The 18,544-nt window shown below is 35.2% G+C and overlaps 2 protein-coding genes across 2 annotated transcripts in view; one reads left to right on the top strand and one right to left on the bottom strand.

Annotated features, from left to right (window-relative positions):
- Positions 1–400: 400 nt before the first annotated feature.
- On the bottom strand, positions 401–4,745 carry LOC138307574 (RING-box protein 2-like). Its single transcript, XM_069248373.1, has 3 exons — positions 4,586–4,745; positions 4,324–4,371; positions 401–2,139 (listed from the first exon to the last, which is right to left on the bottom strand). Exons 1-3 carry the CDS (start codon positions 4,725–4,727, stop codon positions 2,021–2,023), a joined length of 309 nt encoding a protein of 102 aa, XP_069104474.1. The 5' UTR covers positions 4,728–4,745; the 3' UTR covers positions 401–2,020.
- Positions 4,746–4,920: 175 nt separating this feature from the next.
- Positions 4,921–18,544, top strand: part of LOC138307572 (tyrosine-protein kinase HTK16-like) — a 38,565-nt gene continuing 24,941 nt past the window's right edge. The window contains exons 1-6 of the mRNA XM_069248370.1: positions 4,921–5,239; positions 11,908–12,075; positions 13,668–13,814; positions 14,584–14,655; positions 15,571–15,686; positions 17,052–17,192. Coding sequence (XP_069104471.1) covers positions 5,029–5,239; positions 11,908–12,075; positions 13,668–13,814; positions 14,584–14,655; positions 15,571–15,686; positions 17,052–17,192 — 855 coding nt within the window. The 5' untranslated portion in view covers positions 4,921–5,028. The remainder of the gene's footprint in view (positions 5,240–11,907; positions 12,076–13,667; positions 13,815–14,583; positions 14,656–15,570; positions 15,687–17,051; positions 17,193–18,544) is intronic.

Raw genomic sequence — 18,544 nt, forward strand, 5'->3', positions numbered from 1 at the left:
TCTATTCCAAACGACGACTATGTGTCCATCATCACAGCAGAAGCAGACAAGACTAAGTGAACTCAGAAGCAACCGGTATATTCTAGAAGTGGAAGTGGGCACATTAAATTGCCTTCTGGTGAACCCATTCCACTACTGTCAAGTTCTGGCAAACGGGATATGAGGTTAATTGTTACTTTTCTTTTAATATTGGTTATATTAAAGGTTCATTTGACTTGATGAGACAAGCATTTGTTGAGAATTTTTTTTTTTTTTATTGTCGGTTCATAGGCGTCTCGGGTAGTGTTGAGAGACAGTGACAAATCCTTTTCACTTGTAAATCCTTGTTAAACTGAAGTAAAATTGGCAGAGGTTTCATTACAACAATGTTAAAGCAAAAGAATAAAAACAAAGTCAATCATATATTTACATCATTTATTTTACCTTTAAAACATCTGAACACACTGTTGCTTACAAAATTTTGTAGCTGCAAGAATCATCTAGTCCCTATCTTGAAAACATGATCTATCATTTCAAGGATTTTGATTTATATAATTGTAGTGATGCTGTTTAGAGTAACCAAAGCAAATTAGTTATACATGTAAATGTGTAATAACATGTAAATTAAATTCAATTGGGTATACATGATATGTGATGTTGGGAACCAACTTTTGTGTGAATTTTTTTTTACTCCAAATATAGCAATTCAAGTAATTCACAAAAGTTTTATCTCTTTTATTCAATATCTACGTCATCTAAATTTGTATACTGATATTGCATTCATTTTTTAAATCCATAATCTTTTTTAACTTGTTTTGAAATGGAAATTGTGAAATTTAGGTGAAGCGAAAGAGAGTTGGTTTGTACTACAATCATTTTCTTTTAGCAAATTGAATCCACATCGCTTTAAATTGAATTTATTAAAAAGTTAAACAAACAGTATGGGAACATTAAATTGTTCTCATCGATGATTATGGACTTAGGTATGTGAAAAATAATAATAGAAAACATCTTAAGAATTTTAATTTTCAAACTGATGTCTCATCACTGAAATGTTCTCTGATGGTTCTATGTATTTGGCTGGTCTCTGTGTATTTGTGTATTGTATATCTATACAATCCAGTCAAACTATACCGAAATAACAAAGGTACATCTTGAAACTCTGGAGTTTAATACCATCCAGACATCCTCAATACTCCAGGGGTTACTATCACTGACATAATATAAACCTCTGGACTAAATAGTGAAACTGAAAGCAGCAGAAAACATGGGTAAATTTATACTTTGATGTAAATCAAAAGAATTGAATAACAGTGCACTGTGGTTGATTGTGTCGCTTTGAAGTTGGATGATGCTCTCTCTGTAATCATCAAAGAAAATATCTACAGGCCTGTGGTTAGTCAGTTTTTCCCCTGAACAGCCTTTAGTTTTATTATAAGAGGCCAGGGGTGGATATATAATGACAGTGATAGTAACCACTAGAGTATCAAGAATGCCATCCAGATATCTTTAATGGAAACTCATTAATAAATAAATAAATAATGGACATCAACTCTCTCCATGTTATATTTCACTCACCCCTTACCCCTAACCCCTCACACACACAAAATAACAATTACCGGTAAAATAGATAAGTCATTAGGTTCAAATGCAAAAAACATCTTTGATGCAGTTCAAACATTAACTGTATTCAAAGCTCTTCAGTACAGGTGTCTATCAAACAATACTTATAGAGAACCACCTATTGATCTTTACACAATTTAAACTGTCCCAATTTGTTAATATATGAACAGACAATAGTACACATTTTTAGTCCAAGCATCTCTTAATTAATCTTTACACAATAACAACTGTCCAATTTGTCAATTTATGAACTGACAATATTAACACATCTTTTAGTCATATAGGCTATATCTATTTGACAGTCTTCCAATATTAGTTCCGATATTAGTTACAAATTGCGCTCTGGTAAAAGATCCCTTGAACCTTCCATCCAACAACTTCAAATTTGACACTTCTGAGTCCAATCTTACATGAAGTCCTATTTGCCAATCCTCTGAACTTCCCAATCTTGTTGACACAGTGGGCAACGCTTGTTCTGTTTCACCCAGAGAGTCATGCAGCACAGATGAAAGGAATGGTTACACTCGCCCCATACCACTGTAAAAGGAAAATACAACTATGGATTATTATGAAACAGTATACAGTTGTTGACTGGGGTTGAGGGTATCCAATTGTGACCTCATTTCGGTCCAACAGCACATTTTAACAGTCGATTTTAACAGTTCTTTGGACAGGTCGAAGGAACAGTTCATTTATTGGCATTTTTGTCCGTAGAGTTTATATAGATGCTATTTTATAGGGGTATAACAAAATTATCTATATACAATCAAACAGACAAATGTTTCTATAAAGACCACCCAAAAGACAAGGGACAAATGTTTTTTTTCTCCAGGTACTCTGGCTTTTCCCCACCAACAAACCTGGTACATCCTTACATGACACTAGCTGTTAATAGGACATTAAACTAATAAACCCACTTATACAAAAATTGTGTTTAATATGGCCACTTGGAACCCCAAAAATGTCGATCATTGGCGACAGGGTAACTCAGTGGTAAAGCATCCGGCTAGTGGTCGGAGGTCCCGGGTTCAAATCCCAGTCTGGTCACAACATTCTCTTCTCTCCTCAGGGTTCAAATTTTAACACTCGCCAACTGGTCAAATGCGAGTTGATTTTAGAAATGGCCAGTTGAAAAATATTGTACTTGCAATTTTTAGCAAGAGGGTGCATCAGTTGTTACCAGGTATTATATATAGACAGTCAGAGAATCAGATGTCCAAACACAGTATCATACGGACCTTGAGACACTGACTTATTTCATGTCATTTAGTCTACTTTGATTAAGACTATCAGTCCTGCTGTTTATTAAGTGAGCTTAGACAAACATGGGTGATACTTAAATCATATATGTAACTAGTTTTCATTTGCACAAAGTGCTACATTCTGAAAATAAATTGTTGTTACACTGAGTGATGCTAAAATGATCCTACATTTGTTATTACCAATTAATTTGGTTGCTTTTAATTTTGCTTTCAAAGCGGAAAGCAAATTTCTGATTAGGCGAGTTGAAATTTTACCAACATGGCGAAAAATGGATAGTGGCTTAGAAAATAAAATTCTACCCCTGCTCCAGATCCTGTTACATTATTTTTCTTCTTCATTGTTTTTTGACGCCTCCAATATTGACGACTATGTCAAAAGATTTTGTTCGATTTCACTACTGTGTAACATTTTTTAAGTAAGATACACATGGACACAGCATTGTTTGGGTTTTGTTAAATTCCGTTGTGGGATTGGACTGGGTCGATCATGGCAACCAGGTAGCTCAGCGGTAGTGCATTTGGCTAGTGTTTCGGAGGTGCCGGGTTCAAATACAGTCTGGCCGCTACATTTCCTCGACTGCTGTTACAAAATTGGTGCCAAACTAAAATACCCAAGGTGATGTTATAAAGATCTTGTATGTCCTCGGGGCAAAGACTTTGAAAAAAGGAGGAAGGAGAGCAATGGGATTGGGCTGGGATGGGTTGATCATCGTTGGCTAGGTAGCTCAACGGTTGAGCATTCCACAAGTGTTTGGAAGTCCCGGGTTTGAGTCCCGGTCTGGCAGCTACATTTTTTCCTCTTCTGTTACACATCAAATAGCCGCCTAAACAATCATTGGAAAGACCATCCCAATAAATTCACACCATCATTTTAATATGTACAGGATCAAAATGTGGTTAATATGGACCAAGAGACATTTAACGGTTCAATATCCCCTAAACAATCATTGGAAAGACTCAATATCCGTCTAATCAATTATTGGAAGGACCATCCCAATTAATTCTAACCATCATTCCATTATGTACAGGATCATATGTGCTAAATATTGACCAAGAGACAATTAACGGTTCAATATCCCCTTATCGAAATTATGTAAATATTTTTTTCGTTTACTTTTTTTCTTATATAAGTAACGAAAGGACAAGTTCGATCAAGTGCATCTAAGGTACCAATATATTTTAGCTACAAGTGAGGCATAGTGTCTATATATTTTATCAAAAAAAAAAAAAAAAAAAATATGAGAAGAACTATCAATATTAGGTTAACAAATTAGGATGCTAATGTATATATACGTCACACCGGAAGAAGTATCTATAAGTAGAGAAGTTATCCACTAAGGGACAACCATATCTACTACGAGCCATGACATTCAAGAGGCATCTTTACAAGCCAAGACAGGCTTCCTTTTGATGCAGTTTTCAGCCAAAGTTCAGCCAAAACTTTTTTTGTTTTACTTACCGACGCAATCATCTTGTTTATTTTCGGACTGACATCGTAGACAAGCATCTGAAAAATGAAATACATATATTGATTTGAGCACCTATGGTATGGATCTAGAAAATGGAAATCATGAAAAAATGATTTGGGCTGAAATAATGATAAAGAAATCAGCTGCTAAAATGAATCGATGATATCATGTTGTAAAATGCCAAATGGAATCCGACAAGGGAGCTAGAACAAAGAAATATTGTATTATTTTTTCTGAATATTGATAACATACCCATAACTTGTACTCGACAGATAGCACAAGTATCACACTCTACGTCCCAACTCCACATCGCTACCAGATTCCATTTCTTTAAGGTAAACATTTTGTCGGGTTTTTTGGCTGCCTCTCGATCAACTTCCATCTCGTCGGCCATGTTTCAATAATAGTGATACGCTATTGAATCTCTCGTCTTAATACATAATTGAAATTTATTAGACTTATCTACTTAATAATATATGAAGGTATCAAAATCATTGGCTTATTTATTTAATACAAGTACCAGAATTTCAACAATTAAATATTTTTTGTTTTGTTTTTAGAAAATAATATTGAGGACATCGTGCCTCTGGTCACATGACACAACATGGAAGTAACTGTACCAGGAAGTATTTTTCAGGCACTATGCTTTTTGTGTTTTATGCTCGCTGAAGTCTGATGAGAGTTCAAACTTCAAAATGACTGACAACGGCGAAGACTATCGTGATAGTGAAGAGATCTATGCAAATGATGCTATATTAGAAATAGCTAATGTATCACAGTGTTTAAAAACTGAATCTCTTACAAGTTTATTGGAATACGACAAGAAAAAAATTGAAAATGAAGATGACTGTAGATGGTATCATGGAAAAATATCACGTGAAGCAGCCGAGAGTCTACTAAAGGAAGGTAATTAACATAACCTATTGTAACGAATACTTGATATTATCATTCAATTTTGAAATTGCAAAATAAATAAAAAAATAAATATAAATAATAATCACTGATAATGATATATCTGTGTCTATATTGTTATCTTTTGAAAGATATCTATTGCTAGCAATAATGCAATGATAATTGATGTTTCCTTCTTTCATGTAAAATATTAGTGGTTGAAGTACACTTTGCAAAATAGAAAAGTGCCATATGTAACAATGAATTAGGGTCACTATGACATACATTTAGACCTTCAATCTGTAGGAAATAAAAAAAATCATGCCTTTAAAATATATAAAGGCAATGTGCATTTGCATATGTACATTGCAGGAATTTGAAGGGATTTTCACTCTGAATAGTGAATACCTTATAATTACTTTACTGTAGTGCACTAGACCACAGGGGCTTGGCACAAACTGCCAACCAACGTTAAATTTACTATAAACATGTATACTTATTATAGATTCAGTAATACATACATATTGACCATTGATTGAAATTTTGTGTTAAGTCCCTATGCACTGGGCATGAAGATTTGCGAGATGAATTAAAAAAAAATATCTTGTTGTAAATCATGCACAGAAAGGACTAAATGAAAGTCAAGATGGACAGAAACTATTTAGAATATTTTTATAAAAATCAAGAAAATATTGAACATGGCTGGGTGATTCCCACTTTTCAAACAAGCCGAAGTTAGCTGATATTGTAACGTTGTTGCCAAGAACACTATGTGACTACCATGTCCATAGCTACGTAACATCTTTCTGAACTCTTTCGAGAATGGATCATGAACTTGCCGACCTTCTGTCGGCAACGATTGTAACTTCTATGATGACCAGTTTAAAATGAGGGCATGTTTATAAACATTGACTTTCAACAACTGTTGTACCAAAGTTATTGAGAAATCATTATCAATATTCTAGGATACATCTATATTGATATGTAACTACATCTACATATCAATCTGATTAAAACCACCTCTTCAATACGCTTATGCTATGAAACACATTGAAGAGCTGGGTGATAATCAGATTGATCCACAAATATTAACAATATCAGGGTTGAATCTATTACTTTTTACTGCTCGTTATGTAAGGTGTGACTTTAAAGTCAAGGAATGTTCGTTAAAATGGAACCAGAATGGTGTCTATCTAAATATGTAATTTATTTTCCCAATCCAAAACACTTGCAACCAATTGCCAGACTATCATCCTTTATAAATTTGTGTTTTTTCTGTACTCTCTCTTTCTCTATATATATATAAATACAGCTGTCATATCTCTTGAAAATCAATTTTGTTTTTAGGTATCAAATCTCAAGTGTACATGTGCGTATATATGTATATCAAATAATGACTTCAGCTGTGACAGTGTGTATATATATTATTTAAATACTACTAGGGCCCGCTTTCATAAACATTCCTTAAATTGAAATTTTCAATATGAAAGAATTATGGATTTTAAGTAAGGATCCTTAATTTAAAATTTTTCCTTAAAGGTAGGTTTCACCCAATGAAATATAAAGACTACGAAATTGAAATTTATCCTGTACATAGATATAATCTTCAGATCATTTTCAATGCATACAGCGAACAATATAGGTGGTCAGTTGCCTAGCTTGACCAGGAAAATACTCCTCTAAAAATAGAGTGAAGTCAAGCTTTACATAGAACATGACATATTTTTTCCCAAAACGAGGCCGCAGCAACAAACGGAAGCATGCAGTAAAATGTCAGATAGAAGTGACAGTCTTGACACGGCATGTTTAGTTAAAAAAATAACAACAACAAATCGAAGTGCGATGGACTGTTTATACATATCATATAATCTAAAACACTTCATGTTACTTACATGCGCTCGCTAGCTTTGTACACCAAATATACATGTAGTTAGTCTGCGGCTGTTTGTGCGCTGGCATATGTGTTGAAATATAACTCACCACGTGCAATGCCGTTACACGAGTCCGAACAGATCAGGGCAAGTTCCACTTGAGATGTGGCTTCTGTTTCTTCTATTGCTACATGCCATCTCTGAATTTAATATCCCTATAGATATCCTAAGGTGCTACTGAATTCATTATAATTTCCTCCACTTTGTTGCCGATTCAGATATATATTTTTTTATCTCACACACTTTTGTTCAGCCATTTTGTTTACTTTTAGTGCGTGGCAATGCGCATGCGCGAAACTTCGATAACACAATCCATGGCAGCTTCATTTGCATACTATTTTGTCTGACGGACACCGTAATTAATCAAGGATTTCCTTCAATTTTGTATTCAAGACACATTTGTTCAATCTCAAACGCATAAAGAAATTAAATTGAGGTATTTTAATATGTTTTTTCATCTTTTCTTCCGTTTATCGCATTTCACAAAAAAGTATTTATTTGGTTGGGCGAAACCTACCTTTAACTTCTGTAATGCTTTCTTTGGAATTTTAAGTAAAAGAATTCCTTAAAGTGATGAAATGTTCATGAAACTGGGCCCTGTATAAGAGGGTGACAGTGCCTTGTGTCACTACTATACTCAGAATATCACTGTCACCCTCTGCTTCGCCTCACAGTGTTATCCTAATGCAGGTAGTATTTATATAATATCACTACTGATGGTGAGTTTTCAACTTTTGCTAAAATATACATACAATTTGAAAACTAATTTTGTTTCTAGACTTTTGGTATAAAAAAATAAATACTACCTACAGTAGAGGATGACAGTGTCTAGTGTCATCCCTCGGAATATCACTTTCACCTTTGACATCGGTTAGGGTGACAGTGATGTATGTATCTTTGGGGTGACACTAGGCATTGTCAATCTATATATAAAATATGGTTCATTTGATGACCTAATTTTGATCACAATGTTATTGACAACACCATTTTATAGTCATTTTCTAGAACCAAAAGGCCCAGGATACTCATATTAGGCCTGCAGCATGCTGGGATAAAAGGTTATACCATGTTTGTTCAAATGAAGGACCTTGACTTTCATTCAAGGTCACAGGGGTGAAATCGGCTAAAATCCTTTAAACAACTTCTTGTGAATAACTAAGAGGCCTAGAGATGTGATATTGGGCCCTTGATATGCTTGGATGAAGGGCTATTAAGTTTGTTCAAATGAATGGCCTTGACCTTCATTCAAGGTCATGGGGGTCAAAAAGTCTAAAATATTAAACGACTTCTTTTCAAGAACCAGAAGGCCCAGGGTACTGATATTGGGCTAGTAGCATGCTGGAATGAAGTGCTACTAAGTTTATTCAAATGAATGACCTTGACCTTCATTCAAGGTCACACGGGTCAAATAGGCTAAAATCTTTAAATGACTTTTTCTCAAGAACTGAAAGGCCCAGGATACTCATATTGGGCCTGCAGCATGCTGGGATAAAGGGCTACCAAGTTTGTACAAATGAAGGACCTTGACCTTCATTTAAGGTCACATGCACTAAAAAAGGCTAAAATCTTTAAACTTCTTCTTCTCCAGAACCGAAAGGCCCAGGATACTCATATTGGGCTTGCAGCATGCTGGGATGAAGGGCTACCAAGTGTGTTCAAATGAAGGACCTTAAATTTCATTCAAGGTCACAGGGGTACAGTCAAAATGGCTTAAATCTTTAAATAACTTCTTGTGAATAATTAAGAGACCTAGATACTTGATATTGGGCCTGTGACATGCTTGGATGAAGGGCTACCAAGTTTGTTCAAAACCAGGAGTCAAATAGACTAAAAATTTTAAATGACACTGTTGTATGGTACTAATAGTCAGATGACCGTTAAGGCCCATGTGCCTCTTGTTTTAATCAAAATTAAGTTTCAAAGTGCATATTTACTGTATATGTTTTTTATTTGATGTGTGTGTTAGTTACGTAGACCGTGCTGGCTATGAATAGCAAGAGGAAGTCATGATCTTGTACTCTAAAGATAGAGACATTATATACACATGTGTACAGTAAATATATACATGCATTTCCTGTCCTTTTCTGATTAGTGTTGGTTTTGTTTTTGTTTTTTTTTTTACATCAAATGATAAATGAATTGATAACTTAAAACTAATGTAGATATATAAAGTGCAATCAAAACGATATTGAAAACTTAAAAGTTGCTCAATACATCTACAAGTTAAGATGACCCTACTACTACAACATAGAAAACAATAATGTGTTTAGATGTAAATCTTTAGCTGCCATTTTGGCTTCTTTGGTATTTTTAATTTTTACTCCTCTACATGGTAATAAAATTCATAAAAGGGGTCAAAGAGATCCTGCCCCGCCCACCATTTTCACATACCCATCAAACTCATATATGTACTTTTAAAATATCATCATCTACCTGGCTCCTTTTTGTATATTGAGTGTAAAGGAAATGTATAGTTGAGAATTATTCAAATTTTAAATTGTAGCAGTATATATATAGTGATGGAATGCTTTTAAGTTGTCTTTTCACTGGCTTCTTACATACCTTGAGGGGCGTTCAGTGTCTAGGCAAATCGGAAAAACCATGCATTGATTTGAATTTTATTTTACCTGTTGCTTCACAAATTTCTTAACATCCATGAACATTTTACAACTTGAAAAATATATATATCACATAGGAAATCTACAAGTTGTATATATATAACATGTGGATATGTGTGATTTATAGGACAAGCATGATACAAATTTCAAACAAAACGTGTTTAAGATATTGATTTAACAGTACTTTTCAACAGAAATATAGGTTACATTAACCACCCCTCGACCTTTTGATAATGTATCATGTTTTATATTTCGAAAAACTTTTGCTTGTATCCATTCACCCCTACAGATACATTTAGACTCTTCTAAATCAAGGACTAGACCAGTCCATTATGAAATTTCAGGGGTGAATGAGTTAAATTCTAGTAACTACATTAATACATTGCTAAGGTATACATTCAGGGCCTGTTTATGTAGTCCATTTCAATGCTGATTATAGGGTCCTGTTCCCAGGAAGTATTGATAATAGCCATATTTAATTTTACTAATCAATCATCAAATTTCCTTACTGCTACTTCAGAAAGTGGTTACCGTATTTGACCTAATAAACATGCACTTTCATCTCCCTTTAAGTGCCCTTTCTTCCTTTTTGGACCCCAATTATTTTTTACCTTAATTTAAGTGCAGATTGAACATATGAAACCTGTAGGTTTCTTTATTTGATTTATTTTTTGTAATTTGATTTATGGCTTACTATGTACTATTCTTATGAAAGATTAGTCCAGATTTGGTTCTATTCAGCCCTTAATATTTTTAATTTTTAAGCACTGTAAGTGCTTTTTGAGTCAAACAAAGTACCGTATTCAACCTAATAAGTACTCAGGGCATTTAAAAAATGAAAATGGTGCTTAAAGATGCTCCACCGCCGACAGACCATAAATAATATTCATCATTTTAACAACAATTGGTGTTTAATCGTGTATATGTATGTCTAATTAACACAAAAAATAATATAAAATAATTTGTTTTGCCTTTGGTGCATGCACAATCGGTACTTATATGATATAGGATAAAGTGGCACGGAATTTTTTCGGGATGCAATTAATTATTTTTCATATTTTCAACTTAAAGTAAAATAAGAAGCTCAAACTTTTCAATGGTGGTAATGGTGTAAAGTAAGTAACTTTTGTAACTGAAGAAAAATACTAAATCGTCTGCTCCTGTTTTTGATAGTGAAAAAATACCATTTGTCAGCGGTGGAGCATCTTTAATAAGACAAAATTATTGAAAGCCTGTACAGTTTTGATAGTTTTGGTCTTATGCCTGGGCAATTGAAATGAGTCCTCAAAAAGGGGAGGGGCGCTTATAGGGACATGGGGCTTATTGGGTCGAATACAGTAAGTTGAATGTATTTCTTTAATAATAACTACATATACATATCAATCTATACTACTTTAGTATTGAAACAGATTAAAAGTTACTGTAACAAAGGGGGTGCTTATTAGGGGACCAAAATGTAAGTTGTGAATGAAAAACTTCTGAAAAAGGTCAACCATTTATAAACTCATGGCACATTAATCTGTCACGGTAAACATGCATATGCCTTCTTTCCTTTGATACATATTATTACGTCGTGATTCACACATGAAAGACTCACACGTTCATATAATATGGAATACAACGCCAATGTTAACATTACACAGTTGTAAAACATTATTAAATTCATGAGATCGGGGGCTTTTATATAGCTTCACTTTCTTCTCCAGACGACTTTAGGGGCACTTTTAAGAGGTGCTAATTACGGAGAATGCGGTAAAAGGTATTTCTAATCCACCCATTCTATTGTTTTTAGGCACATACCATATTTGACCCAATAAGCTCCAAGGGCGCTTAAAAAATTGAAGCAACTCAGGGGGTGCTTAAAAGAAACAAATTTGGACTTGCCTTTCATAAAATTATTCTGCAATGAAAGCCATCAATAAATTTGCAAAAGAAATCCGTTAAAAAACCAACAAAGTTTTCATATTTTCAGTTTCCATTTAACTCAAAGTAAGTGAAACTTAAAAAAGAGGAGGGGCGCTTATGGGGATGAGAGCTCTTATAAGGTCAAATATGGTACTTAAGGAAACACACTTTTTTTGTACTTGCTGAGTCAGCTTTGTCTTTTTTATTAAGATTATGAATCTGTTGGCAGGTTTGATCCATCTAGGAAATGTTGATGGACTTTTTCTGGTCCGCGACAGTACCAGTTCCAAAGACGACTTTGTTCTCAGTGTTACCCATAATGCACGTGTTTACCAATTTCAACTAAAGGAAGCCTACGATGGCCATTATCGACTCGATGAAGGACCAATATTTGCAGGTAAAGAATGCTGTGCATATATATTCTGTATTTGTATATTACAGAGTTATCTGCCCTTGTGGGTAGGTATTGATTGTGATGTCGTGTGGATCTTAAACACCCCATCCTCAATACTCCAGGGGTTACTATCATTGACGTCATATCCCCCGGACAATCCTCAATACTTCAGGGGTTACTATAACTGACATTACATCCATCCCTGGACCATCCTCAATACTTCAGGGGTTACTATAACTGACGTCATATCCCCCCGGACCATCCTCAATACTCCAGGGGTTACTATCATTGACGTCACATCCATCCCTGGACCATCCTCAATACTTCAGGGGTTACTATAACTGACATTACATCCATCCCTGGACCATCCTCAATACTCCAGGGGTTACTATACCTGACGTTACATCCATCCCTGGACCATCCTCAATACTTCAGGGGTTACTATCATTGACGTACATTCGACATCCATCCCTGGACCATCCTCATCATTTCAGGGGTTACTATAACTGACATTACATCCATCCCTGGACCATCCTCAATACTTCAGGGGTTACTATAACTGACGTTACATCCATCCCTGGACCATCCTCAATACTCCAGGGGTTACTATACCTGACGTTACATCCACCACTGGACCATCCTCAATACTCACTGGACCATCCTCAATACTTCAGGGGTTACTATAACTGACATTACATCCATCCCTGGACCATCCTCAATACTCCAGGGGTTACTATAACTGACGTTACATCCATCCCTGGACCATCCTCAATACTCCAGGGGTTACTATAACTGACGTTACATCCACCACTGGACCATCCTCAATACTTCAGGGATTACTATCATTGACATAACATCCATCCCTGGACCATCCTCAATACTCCAGGGGTTACTATAACTGACGTTACATCCACCACTGGACCATCCTCAATACTTCAGGGGTTACTATAACTGACGTTACACCCATCCCTGGACCATCCTCAATACTCCAGGGGTTACTATAACTGACGTTACATCCACCACTGGACCATCCTCAATACTTCAGGGGTTACTATCACTGACGTTACATCCACCCCTGGACCATCCTCAATACTCCAGGGGTTACTATCATTGACATAACATCCATCCCTGGACCATCCTCAATACTCCAGGGGTTACTATAACTGACGTTACATCCACCACTGGACCATCCTCAATACTCCAGGGGTTACTATAACTGACGTTACATCCATCCCTGGACCATCCTCAATACTTCAGGGGTTACTATCATTGACGTTATATCCACCCCTGGACCATCATCAATACTCCAGGGGTTACTATAACTGACGTTACATCCATCCCTGGATTATCTCATAGTAAAACTGGAGGCAACAGAACAGAACATATTAAATTAAGCAGTTTTGAAAATTTGACGGATCCAACAATTTAATCACTAAATAACAGTTTTGAAAATTTGACGGATTTTGGGGCCAAAAAGGGCCCAAACCATACATAGTCCTTTATCATTTATATATTACTATTCTATAATTATTTTTTGACTGATGATATGATCTATAAAACCATCACTTGCAAAATCACTTACTTGTTTATTTCAGGACTTGTGAAGCTAATCCAGTTTTACCAGAGACCAAACAAAACTGGACTTGTGACCACATTGACCCAGCACTGCCAGGGGACAGCCCCGCCCCCTAAAGCACGTCAACAGGGGCCAACAAACATCCTCCACAGGGCCGTTATAGAAGGTAGGTACTATTTACAGCAGGTTATATTCACATGAATGATATTTTTTGCAATTTTGCCAAACATTGCTATGATGGTAAAAATTTGATCCACAAAATTTTGAATATCTAAATGGCTGGGTCAAGTATACCGGTACCCTTTTAAGCTTAAAACCAAATTTAAAATCTGGTTCTCTTGTTATTAGATTGAAGTGAAAAATGTACGATACGCTGTATTTGCATATAACAGAGTTAACTGCCCTTGTGAGTAGGTATCGTTTGTTACATAATTAACGGGGTATTTTGTGAGCGAATTCACATTGTTTTCTCTGATAATTATGCTGACAAACACCTGATATCACAATCAATATCTTACTGAAAGGGCAGATAACTCTGTAATATGCAAATGCAGTATACTGTGAGCCAACTGATTTTTGTGATCACATTTTCATGCCTGACGAATTTTTCGAGGTAAATAAATTTCATGGATTATAGTAATATGCTTTCACTGTGCTCAGAGTATTGTAAACTAACTTTCTTTCATGGCTATTAAATTTTACAGCTTTTGTTTTAAAACAAGTTTGCGAAGATGAACATTCACAAATTTAACAATTTAATGTTTATTCCTATCAATATAGATGATATCTACTTGATTCGTGAAATTCGCGAAAATAAATCGCTCACGAATGAAAGCTGTTTTACAGTATATTTAGTGTCGATTAATTTTCGCGGTTTTGTATCATTTGTGAAAAGCTAGCCAGGACCAGTAATTTTCTCTCATTTTTTATTCCAGGGGTTGAAAAAATTGTCAAGGACATTTTAAATCATAGTCTTTGTCCTCCCATAGATGCAAAGAATGAGTGGGGTGAGTTCACCTATGGTATTCAACCTATGGTTTAAGTTTACTTTGTATTCATACTAAAACTGACTTGCTGATTGGCTGATCCTTTTTCCTCATACTTCTATGAAGAAAAAATCTGGGAATGACGCGAATACCTGACGTTATCATGATGTCACAATAGAGACATCAACTTTTTGTATTGATTTGGGCCTCTTGTAATTGATTTTGGAAAAAATCCTTCAAGCCTCAAGCTGACGACATTTACCGTATTTGCCCCTAAAAGTCCCCACTCACTTTTTTGAGGCTACAATTTCACTCACCTCAAATCACATGCAGACTGAAACTATCAGACCTGTGTAGATTTCATTATTTAATTTCTTTCGCAAATTGATAATGGCTGACTTTGGGTAACAATTTTAAAGGCCCACTACCTTTCCGAAACAGCTTTTAATTTTTAAAATGGGAATGTAAAACAAGATCAATAATTTTGTAGACTCTTAAAAATTATTAACTTACCGTTAATACTACATTTATCATCACCTTCTGAACGATTTGATTAAAATAAATAAAATGTTTATTTTCATAATGCAGGTCGTATTATGTTTCCCGCCGTTGTCCTAAATACCGCGCGGTAGTTGACTATCACTGCACCAGATGGCAAAACAGCGAATTGACTCTCCACTGTTTTCATATATTACGCAGGAAATCTTGCATATGTTTGGTGTCATAACCTTATTTTAGATCATTGGTATGATTTTCTGATGTTATTAATGTTTTTTAAGAAACCTTTGTATTTTGCTCCGGAAAGATAATGGGCCTTGAATTTAGTCCTATTAAACTTCCCCTTGATTCTTAAAAAAAATTTAAGTATTTTTGGCACTTAATATCGTGAATACACTACTCAACTAGACCAGATATAACTTCAAGTCTTGTTTACAGGGACAACCGCTTTACATGATGCTTGCAAATATGGATTCCAAGACGTTGTTCGACTACTCATAGAACACAAAGCTGATGTAGAGATGAAAGATAGAGCAGGATTATCTCCCCTTCATGTAAGACAAAAAAGTTATCTCCCTTAGACTAATTTGTCTGCTTAACTTTTCATGAGACAATTTTAAGCTACTGTAAAGCACACATGTTTACTGTTGCCATATATTCAATTGAGCATATACTTTATTTACCTGTTGCACTCAAATATTACTGTACTGATGTAGAGATGAAAGATAGAGCAGGATTATCTCCCCTTCGTATTATTTAGCCACAAGTGTAAGATTCTGTTTAATTTACTTGTGTTTATGGAAGTATAGACGAAACTTACAATTTCGCTTCCATATAAGAGTGATGAAATCAGGCTCGGGTTTGATGTTCCTTCTACCGAGACAATCGTGTGACGTTATATTTGGATCATGATGTCATTATTAATGTGTCGTAACAATAGTGTTATAACATGTCTGTCTTACGATATATATGACATGGCCATATGACAAAATGGGCCATTTATGTAATAAACTTTAGTTACCTGTGACACTCAGATATTTATATACTACAAATACACGATTTTGGCGTGATCAAGTTTTAACTCAAACAAGATTGTCCGCATGATGTTAAAACATACTCTGTGATTATGGCAAACACCCGAGTGACCGGTGGTCAGTACAGGTCAATCAATTATAAGAATCATAAGGTGTCCATAATCTATGTTATAGCAAAGTGTTTGTACAAAAACTTTGATTGGTAAAAAATTGAATCATGTTTGTATCATTAGTATTGCTTTGTATTAAGGATTTTAGGGAATTAACAAAAAGTTTGATACAGCCAGAAAATTGATTCATTGGAGTTTGAATCATAGAAATTTGACTGTAGTGAATAATAAACTTACCTGAATACAATAAAACAGATTTATAATGAACATGCTTACAACAAATCCATAAATGTATTGAAGGAATTCCTTTGGTTCCTATAACTATTTTTTACTGTAGTTAAATGTTTTGAAGTTATTTGTTGGTTATTTAAGCGTTGAACGTCTTTCAGTTGGCATTCATAGCCAATATGAATGCCAACTGTACAGAGGCAAATTCCACGCTTCATGGAATTTGCCTCTGTCCAGTTGGCATTCATATTGGCTATGAATGCCAACTGAAAGACATTCAATGCTTATATTTACATTTGGTTTCAATTTTATGATGAAATCCCAAGGAATTTTGCATCTATAATTAAATAATCATTCGTTATCGTCATGGATGAAACAGCCATTTGAACAGCCATCTTGGGTGATCGCTAGCACGACAATTATGACGTCACAATGATAATGACGTCATGATAAGCGCTTGAAGTTCATTCTCTATATGACTGCCAACTGCGTTTGGTGAAGTTACACAGTGGGACTGAAGTGAAAATGTAAATATATGTATTTACAGCGGTCATGTGCAGCCAACCGTCACGAGATGATTCCTATCTTGGTAGAGGAAGGGGGAGCAAATGTTCAGTCATCCACACCGAAAACTGCTTGGGTTCCCATGCATGATGCAGCGATGCGCGGACATGTTGAATGTATTAAAGTGAGTGGATTAGATTGTGTAGTGTACTGTAAATCAGCCTTCTCTCATGTGCGATTAAGTTCTTCCATTTTTACGACTAGGGTTAATTCATGAAAGTTTATCTCAATGAATTATTTCAGTTCAGACTTCTCGGGGCCTCAACTTCACTTACGTTCACTTAAATATGCTCCACTGCTTATGTAGTATTTTTCTCTATCAAAAACAGGAGCAGATGACTTCATATTTTTCTTCAGCTACAAAAGTTATTTACTTTGCACTATTACCACCATTAAAAAGTTTGAGCTTCTAATTTTTACAAAAAGATGAAAATATTGAAATAGTTAATTGCATCCTGAAAAAATCCCTGGCACTATGTCCTATATGGAATAGCACATGCACCAAAATCAAAATGAATTATTTTATGTTACAAGGTATTTTTTGTGTTAATTAGACACATAATGAAAATGCTTACAACAAATCCATGAATGTATTGAAGGAATTTCTTTGGTTCCTATAACTATTTTTTACTGTAGTTAAATGTTTTAAAGTTATTTGTTGGTTATTTAAGCATTGAACGTCTTTCAGTTGGCATTCATAGCCAATATGAATGCCAACTGGACAGAGACAAATGCTCACGCTTCATGGAATTTGCCTCTGTCCAGTTGGCATTCATATTGGCTATGAATGCCAACTGAAAGACATTCAATGCTTATATTTACATTTGGTTTCAATTTTATGATGAAATCCCAAGGAATTTTGCATCTATAATTAAATAATTATTCGTTATCTTCATGGATGGAACAGCCATTTGAACAGCCAACTTGGGTGATGGCTGGCACGACAATTATGACGCCACAATGATAATGATGTCATGATAAGCGCTTGAAGTTCATTCTCTATATGACTGCCAACTGCGTTTGGTGAAGTTACACAGTGGGACTGAAGTGAAAATGTAAATATATGTATTTACAGCGGTCATGTGCAGCCAACCGTCACGAGATGATTCCTATCTTGGTAGAGGAAGGGGGAGCAAATGTTCAGTCATCCACACCGAAAACTGCTTGGGTTCCCATGCATGATGCAGCGATGCGCGGACATGTTGAATGTATTAAAGTGAGTGGATTAGATTGTGTAGTGTACTGTAAATCAGCCTTCTCTCATGTGCGATTAAGTTCTTCCATTTTTACGACTAGGGTTAATTCATGAAAGTTTATCTCAATGAATTATTTCAGTTCAGACTTCTCGGGGCCTCAACTTCACTTACATTCACTTAAATATGCTCCACTGCTTAGGTAGTATTTTTCTCTATCAAAAACAGGAGCAGATGATTTCATATTTTTCTTCAGCTACAAAAGTTATTTACTTTGCACTAT

This window comes from Argopecten irradians, chromosome 14 (assembly GCF_041381155.1).
Source record: "Argopecten irradians isolate NY chromosome 14, Ai_NY, whole genome shotgun sequence".
In the NCBI taxonomy this organism is placed as follows: Eukaryota; Metazoa; Mollusca; class Bivalvia; order Pectinida; family Pectinidae; genus Argopecten; species Argopecten irradians.